This window comes from Stomoxys calcitrans, chromosome 1 (genome assembly GCF_963082655.1).
Source record: "Stomoxys calcitrans chromosome 1, idStoCalc2.1, whole genome shotgun sequence".
NCBI lineage: Eukaryota > Metazoa > Arthropoda > Insecta > Diptera > Muscidae > Stomoxys > Stomoxys calcitrans.
In genome coordinates, this window is record NC_081552.1 from 138,240,922 (window position 1) to 138,259,861 (window position 18,940).

Consider the following 18,940-nt stretch of genomic DNA (forward strand, 5'->3'; position numbering starts at 1 on the left):
ATTATTATTATTATTATTATTATTATTATTATTATTATTATTATTATTATTATTATTATTATTATTATTATTATTATTATTATTATTATTATTATTATTATTATTATTATTATTATTATTATTATTATTATTATTATTATTATTATTATTATTATTATTATTATTATTATTATTATTATTATTATTATTATTATTATTATTATTATTATTATTATTATTATTATTATTATTATTATTATTATTATTATTATTATTATTATTATTATTATTATTATTATTATTATTATTATTATTATTATTATTATTATTATTATTATTATTATTATTATTATTATTATTATTATTATTATTATTATTATTATTATTATTATTATTATTATTATTATTATTATTATTATTATTATTATTATTATTATTATTATTATTATTATTATTATTATTATTATTATTATTATTATTATTATTATTATTATTATTATTATTATTATTATTATTATTATTATTATTATTATTATTATTATTATTATTATTATTATTATTATTATTATTATTATTATTATTATTATTATTATTATTATTATTATTATTATTATTATTATTATTATTATTATTATTATTATTATTATTATTATTATTATTATTATTATTATTATTATTATTATTATTATTATTATTATTATTATTATTATTATTATTATTATTATTATTATTATTATTATTATTATTATTATTATTATTATTATTATTATTATTATTATTATTATTATTATTATTATTATTATTATTATTATTATTATTATTATTATTATTATTATTATTATTATTATTATTATTATTATTATTATTATTATTATTATTATTATTATTATTATTATTATTATTATTATTATTATTATTATTATTATTATTATTATTATTATTATTATTATTATTATTATTATTATTATTATTATTATTATTATTATTATTATTATTATTATTATTATTATTATTATTATTATTATTATTATTATTATTATTATTATTATTATTATTATTATTATTATTATTATTATTATTATTATTATTATTATTATTATTATTATTATTATTATTATTATTATTATTATTATTATTATTATTATTATTATTATTATTATTATTATTATTATTATTATTATTATTATTATTATTATTATTATTATTATTATTATTATTATTATTATTATTATTATTATTATTATTATTATTATTATTATTATTATTATTATTATTATTATTATTATTATTATTATTATTATTATTATTATTATTATTATTATTATTATTATTATTATTATTATTATTATTATTATTATTATTATTATTATTATTATTATTATTATTATTATTATTATTATTATTATTATTATTATTATTATTATTATTATTATTATTATTATTATTATTATTATTATTATTATTATTATTATTATTATTATTATTATTATTATTATTATTATTATTATTATTATTATTATTATTATTATTATTATTATTATTATTATTATTATTATTATTATTATTATTATTATTATTATTATTATTATTATTATTATTATTATTATTATTATTATTATTATTATTATTATTATTATTATTATTATTATTATTATTATTATTATTATTATTATTATTATTATTATTATTATTATTATTATTATTATTATTATTATTATTATTATTATTATTATTATTATTATTATTATTATTATTATTATTATTATTATTATTATTATTATTATTATTATTATTATTATTATTATTATTATTATTATTATTATTATTATTATTATTATTATTATTATTATTATTATTATTATTATTATTATTATTATTATTATTATTATTATTATTATTATTATTATTATTATTATTATTATTATTATTATTATTATTATTATTATTATTATTATTATTATTATTATTATTATTATTATTATTATTATTATTATTATTATTATTATTATTATTATTATTATTATTATTATTATTATTATTATTATTATTATTATTATTATTATTATTATTATTATTATTATTATTATTATTATTATTATTATTATTATTATTATTATTATTATTATTATTATTATTATTATTATTATTATTATTATTATTATTATTATTATTATTATTATTATTATTATTATTATTATTATTATTATTATTATTATTATTATTATTATTATTATTATTATTATTATTATTATTATTATTATTATTATTATTATTATTATTATTATTATTATTATTATTATTATTATTATTATTATTATTATTATTATTATTATTATTATTATTATTATTATTATTATTATTATTATTATTATTATTATTATTATTATTATTATTATTATTATTATTATTATTATTATTATTATTATTATTATTATTATTATTATTATTATTATTATTATTATTATTATTATTATTATTATTATTATTATTATTATTATTATTATTATTATTATTATTATTATTATTATTATTATTATTATTATTATTATTATTATTATTATTATTATTATTATTATTATTATTATTATTATTATTATTATTATTATTATTATTATTATTATTATTATTATTATTATTATTATTATTATTATTATTATTATTATTATTATTATTATTATTATTATTATTATTATTATTATTATTATTATTATTATTATTATTATTATTATTATTATTATTATTATTATTATTATTATTATTATTATTATTATTATTATTATTATTATTATTATTATTATTATTATTATTATTATTATTATTATTATTATTATTATTATTATTATTATTATTATTATTATTATTATTATTATTATTATTATTATTATTATTATTATTATTATTATTATTATTATTATTATTATTATTATTATTATTATTATTATTATTATTATTATTATTATTATTATTATTATTATTATTATTATTATTATTATTATTATTATTATTATTATTATTATTATTATTATTATTATTATTATTATTATTATTATTATTATTATTATTATTATTATTATTATTATTATTATTATTATTATTATTATTATTATTATTATTATTATTATTATTATTATTATTATTATTATTATTATTATTATTATTATTATTATTATTATTATTATTATTATTATTATTATTATTATTATTATTATTATTATTATTATTATTATTATTATTATTATTATTATTATTATTATTATTATTATTATTATTATTATTATTATTATTATTATTATTATTATTATTATTATTATTATTATTATTATTATTATTATTATTATTATTATTATTATTATTATTATTATTATTATTATTATTATTATTATTATTATTATTATTATTATTATTATTATTATTATTATTATTATTATTATTATTATTATTATTATTATTATTATTATTATTATTATTATTATTATTATTATTATTATTATTATTATTATTATTATTATTATTATTATTATTATTATTATTATTATTATTATTATTATTATTATTATTATTATTATTATTATTATTATTATTATTATTATTATTATTATTATTATTATTATTATTATTATTATTATTATTATTATTATTATTATTATTATTATTATTATTATTATTATTATTATTATTATTATTATTATTATTATTATTATTATTATTATTATTATTATTATTATTATTATTATTATTATTATTATTATTATTATTATTATTATTATTATTATTATTATTATTATTATTATTATTATTATTATTATTATTATTATTATTATTATTATTATTATTATTATTATTATTATTATTATTATTATTATTATTATTATTATTATTATTATTATTATTATTATTATTATTATTATTATTATTATTATTATTATTATTATTATTATTATTATTATTATTATTATTATTATTATTATTATTATTATTATTATTATTATTATTATTATTATTATTATTATTATTATTATTATTATTATTATTATTATTATTATTATTATTATTATTATTATTATTATTATTATTATTATTATTATTATTATTATTATTATTATTATTATTATTATTATTATTATTATTATTATTATTATTATTATTATTATTATTATTATTATTATTATTATTATTATTATTATTATTATTATTATTATTATTATTATTATTATTATTATTATTATTATTATTATTATTATTATTATTATTATTATTATTATTATTATTATTATTATTATTATTATTATTATTATTATTATTATTATTATTATTATTATTATTATTATTATTATTATTATTATTATTATTATTATTATTATTATTATTATTATTATTATTATTATTATTATTATTATTATTATTATTATTATTATTATTATTATTATTATTATTATTATTATTATTATTATTATTATTATTATTATTATTATTATTATTATTATTATTATTATTATTATTATTATTATTATTATTATTATTATTATTATTATTATTATTATTATTATTATTATTATTATTATTATTATTATTATTATTATTATTATTATTATTATTATTATTATTATTATTATGGTAGGGCCGAGCTCAGGCTACTATCGGGGTCAGCAGGTGGCGGATGGCTGAACGACCTAAAGGTTAGCTGTGAAAAATAAGCAGCCCCCGACCACGAGCGGTGAAGACCGAGGACATGCTACAAAAAGGCATTTATAGCCAACGACGTCTTCGCGACATGGCGAATGGATGCCGCCAGTTGACTAAGTATCCACCCACAGGGGTGCTCTACAGATACATGCAGTCTGGGGAGTGATGCCCCCGTGGATTCCCCAATCAAGGGGACTTTGACCCTGGCGCGTACACTGGAACATGATTTTGATAACCGATTTGGATTGATGCTACGAGCTGACGGCTGTGGTATTCTGTTACCTGAGTAGGAGGGAGTGACATCCCTCTCGAAATGGCTTTCAGGCTAATGCCACCGCTGCCTCCGTCCCGTTAAACCCCTGGCAGGCCTTAGGGAACGATCTGTGCCTCGTAACCATTAAGTTGGTAATGTAGGTTCTGTTGATACGATATCCAGATTAATGCCCGACCTGGCTCTGAACGCAAGTACTCATAAGGTCTTGCGTCAACCCTCGCGAGGACCTCACTGCTTGCAAAGGGACCCTCGGGGTCATCGCTCTGCGAAAGGGCGACTACATTATCGGACACAGACAACGGCTCTAAGTGGGGACCCGATTAAAATGGAAACACCCATTAACATAGCAGCAGAGGAGATGGAATCGATCTTTGGAAGAAGATCGAAAGTACATCGATCACCGGTAAATTCTCCACTAGCCTCCGGGCCCAGTGTCGAGAAAGAGAAGGAGGTAAGAAGTATAGCGTTAGACTGTACCCCAGCGGAGAACAACGCGGAGACATGCGAGAACAGCACCAGTTCTCCTAGACAAGAGTTCATCTTGAAGATGCGACTTTCGGAGGAGGAGGCGCTTGAAAAGTGCAAGAAAGTCCTTCGCCAGATGCGACTAGCTATAGGAAGGCAGAAGAACATTAGCAGGGATGTCCAAAATGGTGTGTCTGAGATAGAGGAAATCTTGGACATTATTGGGAGCTACCGCAAAAACTGGAAGGCCGCGGAGAAGCAGAAACAGCAAAGCAGGCCAATAATAGCGGAGACTCCCACGACATCAACCAACATGTCGACGCCTTCTACGGCGCAAAACAAGAGGAGCGCGCCGAGTCCAGTCGAAGAAAATCCTGGCAAAAAGAAGAAGGATAAAGCTGTAGAGGTGAAACCACCGGCGAAAACAGCCGGAAAGAGGAAGCCCGACAAAGAGGCTGAGAAGAAGAAGCCCGAAGAAGAGGCAAGAACGTCAAGGAGGAACCCGCGGCGAAAACCGCGCGCTCGGAGACCACGGAAACCCAGGCAGCGACCAGAGGCCGTGTTAATCAAGCCGAAGGAGGGGCATAGTTACGCGGACGTGCTCAGGGACCTCAGGCGAAACGCGAAACCGGAGGAAGCCGAGGTCGCCATCCGCTCCGTCCAGAAAACGAGAACGGGTGCAGTTCTTCTCGTGATGGGCAGAGGAGGAAACAAGGAGGTGTTCTGCGAGTCCCTCAAAGGCGTCCTTAAGGAGGCTGCAGTCGTGCAGGACATGAAACCGAAGGCGACAATTGAGATCCGTGACTTGGACTCCCTCTCGACCGCCGACGAGATCACTGAAGCAGTGATCAAGGCAACGGGAACGACAGCTGGAGAAGTGACTGTGCAGCTGACAGCACTTAATTCGAAGGAGCAGAGGAGGGCCTTCGTTTCTCTGCCAACTAGCTGCGTCAATATTTTGTTGAAGACCAGCAGGCTCCTGATAGGAATGACGAATTGTCGGCTAAACTATCGGGATGAAAGAAAGCGCTGCTTCAGATGTTTTGGAGCCGGCCACCTACAGTGGGAGTGCAAGGGACCCGACAGGAAAGGAATGGGACTATGCATTAGATGCGGCGAGAGTGGGCACAAGATGAAGGAGTGCCATAACCCTCGGAAATGCTGTATTTGCTCGCAGAGGGGAAAAGGCCCGACGGATCATCTTCCTGGGTCAGAGAGATGAAAAGGAGGCAAACAGCAGGCATGCTGAGAATACTGCAGGCCAACATGCACAGGTGTAAAGTCGCACATGATCTCCTATCACAGATAGTCGCAGAACAACGTGCTGACATCGTGATTATAAGCGAGCAATATGGAAGGAGAGATCAAGGGTCCTGGCTGGAGGATCCCACAAAAACAGCTGCTATCTGGATCCCATACCGCAATGGCATCTCACCAGTAAAGAGCGGAAGTGGAGACGGTTACGTCTGGGTGCAGTTAAACCACTTTACGCTGTTTAGCTGCTACCTCACTCCTAGTGACAGCATCGACGCCTACGAGGCAAAACTCGATGAGATCGAGGACACAATGCGTGGATTAGACGGCCATCACGTAGTAGCTGGCGATTTCAACTCTCGAGCGGTGGAATGGGGCATGCCAACAACCAACCCAAGAGGGAGACGAGTTCTAGACATGGCCGCAAGAACCGGTTTACTCGTTGTAAACACTGGAGACGTGCCAACCTTTAGGCGACCCGGCTGCGAAGGCACTATACCGGACATCACCCTTGCGTCCGAGGAAATCATCGGAAAAATAACAGAGTGGAGCGTACTGGAAACTTACACGGCAAGCGATCACCAGTACATTATGTTCTCCTTCAATACTGGAGGGAACACAGTTAACGAGGAAAGGAGCACCAGTACACGAAAGTGGAACGTGAGCAAGCTCGACTCCTCAAAACTCCTGGCGGAAATCGACCGGCAAGCCGTGTGGTCAGAGCTGGATGAACTAGACGTTCCGTCGACAGTGGAACGGGTGATGGAAATCATGGAGTACGGATGTAAGAAATCCATGCCAAAACTCAAAAGGCCGAGGGGAAATAAAACCGCAGTGCACTGGTGGAATGATGCCATAGCTGAGAAACGAAGCAACTGCATCAAACTAAGACGCAGATACACGAGAGCTCGTCGCAGGGGCACGGCTGAGACAGAACACGCTCTTTACAAGGAGGCAAAAAAGATACTCGCTGCCGAAATAGAAAGGAGCAAGAAAGAAAAGTGGGAGGAACTAAGAGAAGATATTAACCGAAATCCTTGGGGCCTCGGATACAAAATTGTGATGGAGAAGCTCGGCACACGGAGCCCAACAGCGGTGATGGACGGGAGAACAATGGAGAATATAGTCCATACACTCTTTCCCCGACACGACCGTATAGAAGACGAAGTTAATGAAGAGCCAACGGAAAACATAAACCCGTTCACGATAGAGGAGCTAAAGAATGCAGCCCGCAGCCTCCAGAGCAGAAAAGCCCCCGGCCCCGACGGAATACCGTCCGAGGTAATCAGGCTGATAGCCGAGAATAGACCCGAATTTCTTCTTGAAATGTTTAATCGGTGTCTAATGGCAGGTGTTTTTCCGGAAGTATGGAAGCGACAAAAGCTGGCGCTCATAAGCAAAGGCAAAGGTGATCCAATATCCCCATCCACATACAGACCACTATGTATGCTGGATACGGCCGGCAAGCTTTTGGAGAGACTACTGAAGCCACGGCTCCAGGACGCCATCATCGAGGGAGGTGGACTCTCAATGAGACAACATGGCTTCCGGGCAGGAATGTCCACGATCGGAGCCCTCAGAGATGTGGTGGAGATAGTAGAGGTGGCTAGGCAAAGGAACCACTACTCCAGGCCAATTGTCCTCTTGGCCACACTGGATGTGAAGAACGCTTTCAACAGCCTTAGATGGTCTGACGTCCTCAAATCGCTCAGAGAGGACTTTAATATCCCGGCGTACCTGATGAGAATAATGAGAAGTTACTTGGGTGACAGGGTACTTATCTATAATTCTCAAGATGGAACGAGTGAATATGAGGTCACATCAGGAGCGGCGCAGGGCTCCATACTCGGACCGGACCTCTGGAATGCCAGTTATGATGGAATACTGCGAATGGAAATGCCAGACGGAACCTTTCTAGTAGGATATGCTGATGACATTGCTGCAGTCATCACGGCAAGAGACACGGAAGGCGCTGAGCGCAAATTACGGCAGGTGATGCTAAGGGCAAGGGACTGGCTAGATTCCCATGGCCTACAACTTGCGATGCAGAAAACGGAACTACTTCTCCTAACGAGAAAAAATATCCCAGTGGAAGTGGATATGCGTATAGACGATATACTGGTGAAGACCAAGAGATCGATCAAATATCTAGGAATCCGACTAGATACAAAGCTGACCTACGCAGAGCAAATACGGCACGCGACAACAAAAGCCTCAAAGATAACGGCGCAACTTAGTCGACTGATGGCAAACATAGGTGGGCCTCTCCCAAGCAGGCGCAGACTCTTAATGGAGACATGCAATAGCATCCTCCTCTATGGAAGCGAAATATGGGGCCAGACACTGCAGACGGCATACCGAGCGAAATCCCTGCTCTCGGTACAGAGGACGGCGGCACTTAGAGTCATATCATCCTACCGGACAGTGTCGGAGCCCGCAGCCCTTGTAATAGCCGGAATGGTTCCGATAGACCTGCAGGCCATGCAGCGCGCCAGGCTCTACACCGAGAGGTCCAACACTCAAAGAATACAGGACGGGGCCCAAATGGATCATACACAGGCCATACGAGAGGAGACTACCGAGAGATGGCAACAAAGGTGGACTAGCGAAAATCGGGCCAGATGGACGCGACGATTAATACCCGATGTACGGATATGGAAAGAAAGGAAGCACGGCGACGTCAACTATTACGTCACACAGATGTTAACAGGACATGGTTACTTCCGGAAATACCTGCATAAAATGGGCAAATGCTCCTCAAGCAAGTGTATTTATGAGGAGGTTGAAGTTGAAGACGATGTGGAGCACACTTTTTTCCACTGCGAGCGCTGGGTTGAAAGACGCAGCGAGTTGGAAGCAGCGATTGGCGACGTTACGCCTGAGACAATAGTCCAAAAAATGCTGGAGGACGAGGGAAAGTGGGAGGCGGTGAAGAGATATGCCGAACAAGTACTGCGCAGGAAGAAAGCTGACCTGGACGCAGCGGCGTAGAGTATAAATGCGGAGGTCTGGACGCAGACACAATGAAGACGAAATGGATAATCACCAGATATGGGGTCCACCTCGAAGTAATGCGAAAGCGGTTCCGAGGTGGAATTAACTCCCAGGGGTGTCACAGGGTGGGTTTTTAGCCGGTACCGTTGACTACGGAGCCCGGCATAAGGCGAGAGACGTACTCGTCACATGCGTAAAGCATTTTCCCATCCTGACCCGCAAAAAAAAAAAAAAAAAAAAAAAAAATTATTATTATTATTATTATTATTATTATTATTATTATTATTATTATTATTATATGTAAATGAAACATTCTCCCCTCCCAAGGAGTGCCACTATAGATAACTTGTATTTCCTGCTTGTATCTCTGTACTGCACGGATTTACGCCTAGACCACTTTCGTTAGCCCACTTTGCTGTTGCACGTAGAGCTTCCTAAAGAATATCCCCTAACCGCAATTGCTTGTTCATGGTCATACGCGACCACTTTTACACATTTTTGCTCCAGAGACAATACTACATTGTTTATGACTATGTTCCAAAGTAGAGGAGAGTACACCTCCTTGAGCTATTGCTCTGCTGACCCATCTTTTTAGATCCACAGATGCAAACTTTCAGTAAGATTGACGTCAGTCTTACATCATTTAAAGCCCGTTCAATGTCCAGAAATGCAACCATTGCACATTCCTTAACAGCGAGTGAACTCTCTATGTAGCTGACTAGGTCGTGAAGGTCAGTGGATTTGCCTTTACTATATGCATGCTGCTGCCGCGACTGGCGATCTCCAGTGATATTTGCCCTAAGATATGTTTCTATCAACCTCTCAAGAGTCTTCAGCAAAAAGGTTGAGAGACTAATGGGACGTGTGGTAGGGTTTAACTGCTTTCGGAATGAAAATTGACACGAAGGTAGTTTTCTCTATCCCACAGGTATATATGACATTCTAATACAAGCAGAGTATATCTCCCTAAGCCAGGGAACCAATCCATCAGACACAGTAATTCAATCGGTGATACATATTCAGGGCCTGGCGACTTAAAGGAATCGAAACTTCTTAACGCCCGAAGGATTCTCGGCTCAGACACTATTTCCCTAATGACCTCCAACGAATACATACCAGTGACAAACTTTTCTGGCGCCACGGTGTCCGTTGGAGAATTTCCCGGGAAAAGTGTATCAACGAGTAGTTCTAGTGTTTCCTCACTAGACATTGTGCATACATACTCTGACTTCTGAATGTACCCAACCGTAATAGATCCAGAGGACAGAATATTCGTTAGCCTAGAGGCCTCAGATGTATCCTCCACGGAGCTGCAGAATTCTACCCAGAATTTGTTCTGAGCCTTTTTAAGCTCGCCCTTATATTTTCTTAGCTCAGCCTTATAGATGTCCCAATCGTGTGGTGCTCTTGTGGCTTTTGCTCTGATGAAGAGTTTTCTGCAGTCCTTTCTTAGACCAACCAGCTCTGTGGTCCACTATGACAGTCGCTGTTTGCCCCTTGGCTTAGCACTAGGACATGCTGACACAAGCGAGTCATTCGGGGCCTTCGTGATCCGCTTGACCACTATGTCTATATCGTCCGCAATTGCCACTTCCTTTTCTCGCCTAGAAGGGATGGACGTGAAGAATTTGTGCCGAAATTTATCCCAATCTGCCTCTCTTCCGTTAAGTCGAGGGAGCATTTCCGCAGTATGTTCACCAAGGCCAAACAATTGATCCTGTCGTGATGAGCTTCTGTAAGCATCCAGTGGCAGCTGAGGAAGCTGTGAAACCACTCTTCCTTAGGACACTGAACACTTGCGGTGTTGACGATTCCTCTTTATATGCTTCACAAGCTGCTGCTGTCTAAGTACTCTTTGAGTTTTGTCCTTCTCCGCTGGCGCACACCGTGAGCTCAGTCTAAGTGGATGAATCACCCACACAGGGCTTGTCGGGTCCCGTTTCGATGCCATCCCCTCCTGTTTTGATTGTGGCGGGCGGGTTTTCAGTCTCCTGCCGTTCGACAGACTTTAGCGATGTGGTCTATAATTCCTTAGGTAAGTGTTCAGCAAAAACTCCTAAGTCGTCTCCTGATTCCCCAACCCCACCGCTTCTATAGACCTTCAGTTTCAACTTGTTGAATCCGAAGGATACAACCCCTTCAGACAGCCGGAGTTTGGTACGAATACTGAATGTCTCCGGCCACCATCAGCCTCATCCAATCTACCAATCTTCCAGTCGGTGGTTGAAAGATTGGGAATGCATTCCCTTAGTCTTCCAAGTATCGATTCAGGATCTGAGGGAATCCTTGGTATCCAAGCATGCGCCATTGGTTGAGGCCAGGCCAGATCTCACCAATCTCTTTAATTGCCCGAAGCCAATTAGTCTGTATCGAACCCGATACCAGCCTGCATGGTCACAAACTGGAGTATACTGATAACAGTCCATTGACTATCCCACTCCAATTATTCCTAGGTATGCAGCCCGGGGAAGGCCGATGGCCTAGGCAAATTATATGCATGCGAAGAAAGAATATATTCGACCTGGTGCTTAAGACTCGAACCAGGTGTCTTCGTCAAAAGGCCCTGCTGATCAGACGTCTGTCGGCTAGTGGAGCCGCTCCACCAGTCGAGGTTTCAGTAACAGACAACATGTTACGGCCTGATACCACCAACGCAGCTGTTGGGTCTTTAGAGTCCACTCTAAGCCTACTCCCGGGCTCTAGATCTGCAGCTACACTTAAAACAGTATTAGTTTTCAAAAAAAAAAAAAAAAAAAAATTTTTCACGCGAACGAATTCTTAAAGTGGATTTATGTAAAATTTCTTCTCAATTTTTTTGATCCTCTACGAAAATTGAAAATTCAGAATTTCAAATAATTTTCTGGGTGTAAGATCTTTTTATTTAAAGTTGGTTCAGGCGCACCGTGAATTCTTTCGCAGCTTCGCCTACGGTATGAAGCTGCAATAAGCCCTTTTGCAGCTTCATATTGAATAAACAAAGTTATTATTATTATTATACCCTCCACCATAGGATAGGCGTATACTAATTTCGTCATTCTGTTTGTAACACCTCGAAATATGTGTCTGAGACCCCACATAGTATATATATTCTTGATCGTTATGTCATTTTAAGTCGATCTAGCCATGTCCGTCCGTCTGTCTGTCCAATGCACGCTAACGATCGATGGAGTAAAGCTAGGCTTGAAATTTTGCACAAGTACTATCTATTAGTTTTGATATAGCTGCCATATAAACCGATCTTGGGTCTTGACTTCTTGAGCCTCTAGAGGGCGCAGTTCTCGTCCGATTTGACTGAAACTTTGCACGTGGTGTTTGGTATCACTTACAAGAACTGTGTTAAGTATGGCGCAAATCGGTACATAACCTGATATAGCTGCCATATATATCGATCTGGAATCTTGACTTCTTGAGCCTCTAAAGAGCGCAATTCCAATCCGATTTAGTTGAAATTTCGCATGAGGTATTTTGTTATGACTTTCAATGACTGTGCTAAGTATGGCGCAAATAGGTACATAACCTGATATAGCTGCCATATATACCGATCTGGGATATTGACTTCTTGAGCCTCTAGAGGGCGCAATTCTCATCCGATTTGGCAGAAATTTTGTACAACGGCTGCTCTCATGACCTTTAACATACGTGTTCAATATGGTCTAAGTTGATCAATAGCATGATACAGCTCCCATATAAACCGATCTTCCGATTTTGCTTCTTGAGCCCCTTCAAGGTTCAATCCTTATCCGAATGAACTGAAATATTACACAATGACTTCTACAATGTTCAGCATTCATTTATGGTCCGAATCGAACTATAAGTTGATATAGCTCCAATAGCATAACAGTTCTTATTCAATATCCTTTGTTTGCCTAAAAAGAGATACAGCGCATAGAACCCGACAAATGCGATCCACAAATGGGTATATAAGATTCGGCCCGGCCGAACTGAGAACGCTCTTACTTGTTTTTTTTTTCAATTCTTAAGTCTATAGATTACATAGTCCTTACAGACTTATTTATAAACTAAATTTATATACACTACAAATATATATAGAATTTAGATTAAATAAAAAAAATATGTATTGAGTATTGACTTTCCTTTAACAGAATCACGGCTCATTGTTTGCATAGTTCGATGTAAAATAACATGGTGAAGCAGCTGATAGTTATGGGTTGGTCTAAAAGGAAGATTTTTTATAAATTTTATTCAAACTGAAATTATTTTACCTTGCATAATTTTGAGAAGGAAAGTTGTATTTAGCATCGTTCGTCGGCTTTTCAATGTAGGTAATTTTATTAGGACTAATCTGAATTCGTACGACGGTAGACCCCGAGGATCCCAGCCACGGCTCCTGAGGTAAAATAAAAGAAATTGTTTTTGAACAGACTCAATCACATTTGAGTGAATATACTACTCAATAATGCTACGTTTATGGCTAACGTTTGATACGTTTAAGCGAAACGTTATTCAGTTACAGTAAAAGAAAAACTCGCAAAAAAGCTGTCGTAAATGTGTCCCAAACGTTTTAATTTTTTGCGTGTACATTCAAAATTACAGCCAAATCAGATAGTTTTTGTAATTGCTAATGAATTTCTTTTCCATCGATCGATCACATTTTCCAAGCTTTTACATCGCTGTACAGTTGTACGGAAGATATGAAGGTATGCATATAACACTTAAATTAGGCACCAAATGTCAGAGGCCGCCTCTTCAAATCCAAAAGTCCTTCTTCCTCCAAAGCCCTCAAAATGAAAAAGTGGACTGATCGGGGCCATAAGGGACTCAAGTAAAAGATATTTGGGAGTAGAATGCGAAAATCCTTTCTAAATTTGTCCCCAAATAGACATATACCGAACGGTACAATATGAGTATCTCAAAGTAATTTAAGGGTTTACTCACGAGTACTAATGAAAAAATTGGACCAAGCCCAAAGGGGCCACCAACAAATACTATAAACAAATTAAATAATGTAGATTCGAGGAGGACCGATAACCCTGAATGCCTTGATACTCTGGCCGCCGGCTTTACAATATTTGAAGAAATATTTATTTTTAGAAGCCACATGGGGTGGAACAAAACACACCGGTCTAGCTTTTTTTTCTTTTTAGACATAAAAATCAATTTGTGTTTATTTGTGTGTACCGTATAGAAGCAACAACGTCTGAACCGAGTTTCTTGAAATGGTCCAAATTCGGAGACACATACATTGAGGCCGCCACCCACAAAACCTGCTAAATAGATATATAGACCAATCCTGACTATTGGTACTCAAACGGCAGAGGGTAGACAAAGGATGTAATATCCAAGTATGGAGTGTTTGGGGTTAGTCCCACCCTCAAACCTAACATATTTACCATGGCAATATCGCGCTCCAGTGATTGGTATTTGGGAGTACATCACGAAATCGCTATCCACTCTTGGGACCAGGTGTGTGAGGGTCCGCCCACACCCAAACAAGACTTATGAAGTGACAATTAAAGGTTCAAATAAAAGTTATTTGAGAGCAAAAGACTGCATAGCTGAGCAGGCACGGTTCAGCTGGTGTACAGTAACATTTATGTATGCAACATTAAAGAATAAACGCACTTACCTGTATTATGAATAAATTTCCTTGTACGAGTTCAGATTTTGCAAACTCATTTCTGTCCAGTGGAATGCATGACAAAAAAAGTGGACATACTGTGTCCCATTTAAACTGACTTTTGTTCAATTCCTGATCGCTGTCAATCACATTAAATCCATTTGAGCGTAAAATATTTTCCGCCGCTACTCGATCTCTGAAATGTAAAGTTCACAAACCAAAATTAAGTTATTTCTTACGAACGCCATTATAGCGGCTGAACCGCTTTCACAGAATATCGGTATTGGTCTTGCTGTATAGACAACAAATGTGCAAATCTAATTGAGCAAATTAAATAACAATCTTTGTTCAGAGATAAGTTCACATTACGTGGCTTTCATTATTAAAATAACAAAATAACAATAACAATCTTTGTTCAGAGATAAGCTCACATTACGTGGCTTTCATTATTAAAAAACAATAGTACAAGAAAAATCAAGAGTTATATTTAAGACGCCACTGTACGCCAATCATTGAATTCTTTTCAACGAAAAGTATATTTTTTGGTAACTGTGTTGAATGTTATGGTGATTGCGATTCTGCAAAAAAATGATACACTAATGTTTATACGGAACAACGTTTTGCAAATGTCGTCCCAGCCCGCTCACAGTGTAACACTTTTTGCATTTTCAATTGAACATGTTCATACGTAGTCATTTCGACCAGATAATACACTAAAAATTGCATCGTCGTCTTCGGATGAAGAACTTTCCAGCAATGCATCCAATATGCCGTAAGCTAAATAAAACGCGCTTACTTTACGATTTTTCCATTTTTATATATTGTCACTTTTTTCCAAACACTCAACATATGTTGTCCTCTTCTTCTTCTCCTGTTCAAACTAAATTTGCTTGAATGATAGCCGTTGATTTTAAGTGCGACATTCTCCACCTTAGACTGGGCACGGTGTAAGAAATGCAACATTTTTCCACTCTCTGTAGCAACACCATTACAAACGAACACTACACCCGGTGGTGGAGTTGAATTTCTTTTGACAAACGAACACAAAATTTCTATTTCAGTGCAACATGTCGAAACACTAGAACTATTCGTTGATACACATTTCCCGGGAAATTCTCCACGGGCAACGTGGCGCCAGAAGAGGTTGTCACTGGTATGCATTCATTCGTCGGAGGCCATTAGGGAAATTATTTCAGAGCCGAAAATCCTTTGGGCGATAAGAAGTTTCCATTCATTTAAGTCGCCAGGCCCTGATGATGTATCGCCAGGCCCTGATGATGTATCATTACAAGCTGTGTCTGATAGACTGGTTCCCTGGCTTAGGGAGATTTACTCTGCTTGTATTACGTGGGATGGAGGGACAAGAAAGTCATTTTCATGCCGAAAGTATGAAAACCCTACCACACGAAGGCGAAAGATTTTCGTCCCATTGGTCTGTCATCCTTTATGCTGAAGTCTTTTGAGAGGTTGATAGAAACATACAGCGGTCAAAAAAAGTATTCATCATTAGCAAAATTGATAATAAATTCACTTATTTTGGGTAATTGAAGAAAATTTAAAGTAAACAAATAATGCAGTTTTATGCAATAGTTTATTTTTCGTAATATTTTTTAAAATAAATTCAAAAAATAAATTTAATTAGCGCAAAAAATGCAATTTTATATAATAACACCAAAAACAGAACAAAAAAAGTATTCATCATTGATGTGCTATCATCAAAGTCAAATTCAAATATTATTTGGGAATCCCCCTTTTCTGTTTTATTTAGTAAAGAAGGCTTTGCCCTTGACAGCAAATATTTAATTTCATTGAAAATATAGTTTTTGTCGTCAAAATGGGTCGTAAGCAAAACGAGGTTTCTGATGAGGTAAAAGTTTTGATAATAAAACACCACAGGAATGGTTTAACTCAAAAAACTATCAGTGAAATATTAAATAGACCACGATCTACTATACAATCCATCATCAGAAAGTGGACAGAAACGAAAACTGTTGACAATAAACCAAGATCTGGTCGACCAAAAGCACTTTCAGTTGGAGATGTGCGTTGGCTAGTGCGGCAAGTTCAGAAAACTCCGAAGACAAATGCGACCATTCTTCGTAAAAACACTATGGAATATTTAGGGAAAGAAGTTACTACACAAACAATTCGAAATACACTCAAAAGGCATAGTTACAGAGGAAGAACTGCACGTAAGAAGCCCTTTATAAATAAAATAAACCGAGTGAAAAGGCTAAACTTCGCAAAAATGTATGTAAAACAGCCCGAATCATTTTGGAAAACAGTCATTTTTGCAGACGAGAGCAAGTTTAATCTTTTTGGGTGCGATGGAAAGGTCATAGTGTACAGAAAACCAAATACAGAGCTTGAAGAACGAAACACAGTTGCTACTGTAAAACATGGTGGAGGTGGTTTAATGGTTTGGGGGTGTATGGCGGCTTCAGGAGCGGGAAATCTTGAAATTATTAATGGAGTAATGGATCATAAGTATTACATTGACATTTTCAAGAGGAATTTAAAAGATAGTGCTGTAAAACTTGGGCTTGGTAATAACTTTCAATATTATCAAGATAATGACCCCAAACATTCTGCTTTAAATACCAAGATGTGGATGCTGTATAACTGCCCCAAAGTCATTAAAACTCCTCCTCAAAGTCCCGACTTGAACCCAATTGAACATCTTTGGGAACATCTCGAACGCAAATTGAGAACGCGCAATTTTTCGAGCAAGAGTCAAATGCAACAGGTGATAATGGAGGAATGGACTAATATAGACCAAAATATAACCGCTAAATTAGTCCAATCGATGTCAAACCGTTTAAAAGAAGTTATAAGACGCGGTGGTCGAATAACAAAGTATTAATTTTTTTAAATTATGTTATTTATTTTTTTGTTTTTTTGCAATGATGAATACTTTTTTTGTTTAATTTTTTGTGTTCAGCTGTAAAATGGCCCTTTTTGTTCCAATAAATACTATTTTTTTCTTTAAAAACAATGAAATTGTGTACATATATATCACACAAGCACTACTGCATCATTAGTTTAATATGTTTTTATTCCAATTGTCTTTTGTAGACTTATTAAAAAAAAAACATTGAATGATGAATACTTTTTTTGACCGCTGTATCTTAGGGCAAAAATCCCTGGAGATCGTCTGTCGCAGCAACCGCTTGCATTTAGTAAAGGCAAATCCACTGAAAGAACCCTTCACGACCTAGTCGGCTACATAGAAGGTTCTCTCGCTATCAAGGAATATATGTAAAACCGACGTCAATCATGAAGTTTTGGAGTTTCTAGGCATCAACTCTACCGTAAGAAAGTTTTTTAATAACTTACTTACTAAAAGATGCATGACGGCAGGCTTGGGATCTGTGGATCCCAAAAGATTGGTCAGCAGAGGAACTCTTCGAGGAGGTGTACTGTCTCCGCTACTTTGGAATATAGCCATTAATAATATATTATTGTGTCTGGAAGAAAACTACTTAAAAGTGGTCGCGTATGCTGATGACTTGCCAATTGCGGTTAGGGGAAAGTTTCCCAGCACTCTAAGAGATATACTTCAGAAAGCTCTACGTGCAACAGCAAAGTGGGCTACCGAAAGTGGAGATACAAGTTGCAGGAAACTGAACTTCAAATCCAACATTTTGGAAAGGGCAAGAAAGGCCACTCTTGCCCTATACACCTGCAAGAGAGCCATTGGCAAAAGTTGGTGG

At 33.1% G+C, this 18,940-nt stretch overlaps 1 protein-coding gene across 1 annotated transcript in view; it reads right to left on the reverse strand.

The window, feature by feature from the left end:
* Window positions 1-18,940, reverse strand: part of LOC106093417 (uncharacterized) — a 169,569-nt gene that overhangs the window by 96,832 nt on the left and 53,797 nt on the right. Inside the window, exon 3 of the mRNA XM_059367225.1 lies at window positions 15,237-15,423. Coding sequence (XP_059223208.1) covers window positions 15,237-15,423 — 187 coding nt within the window. The remainder of the gene's footprint in view (window positions 1-15,236; window positions 15,424-18,940) is intronic.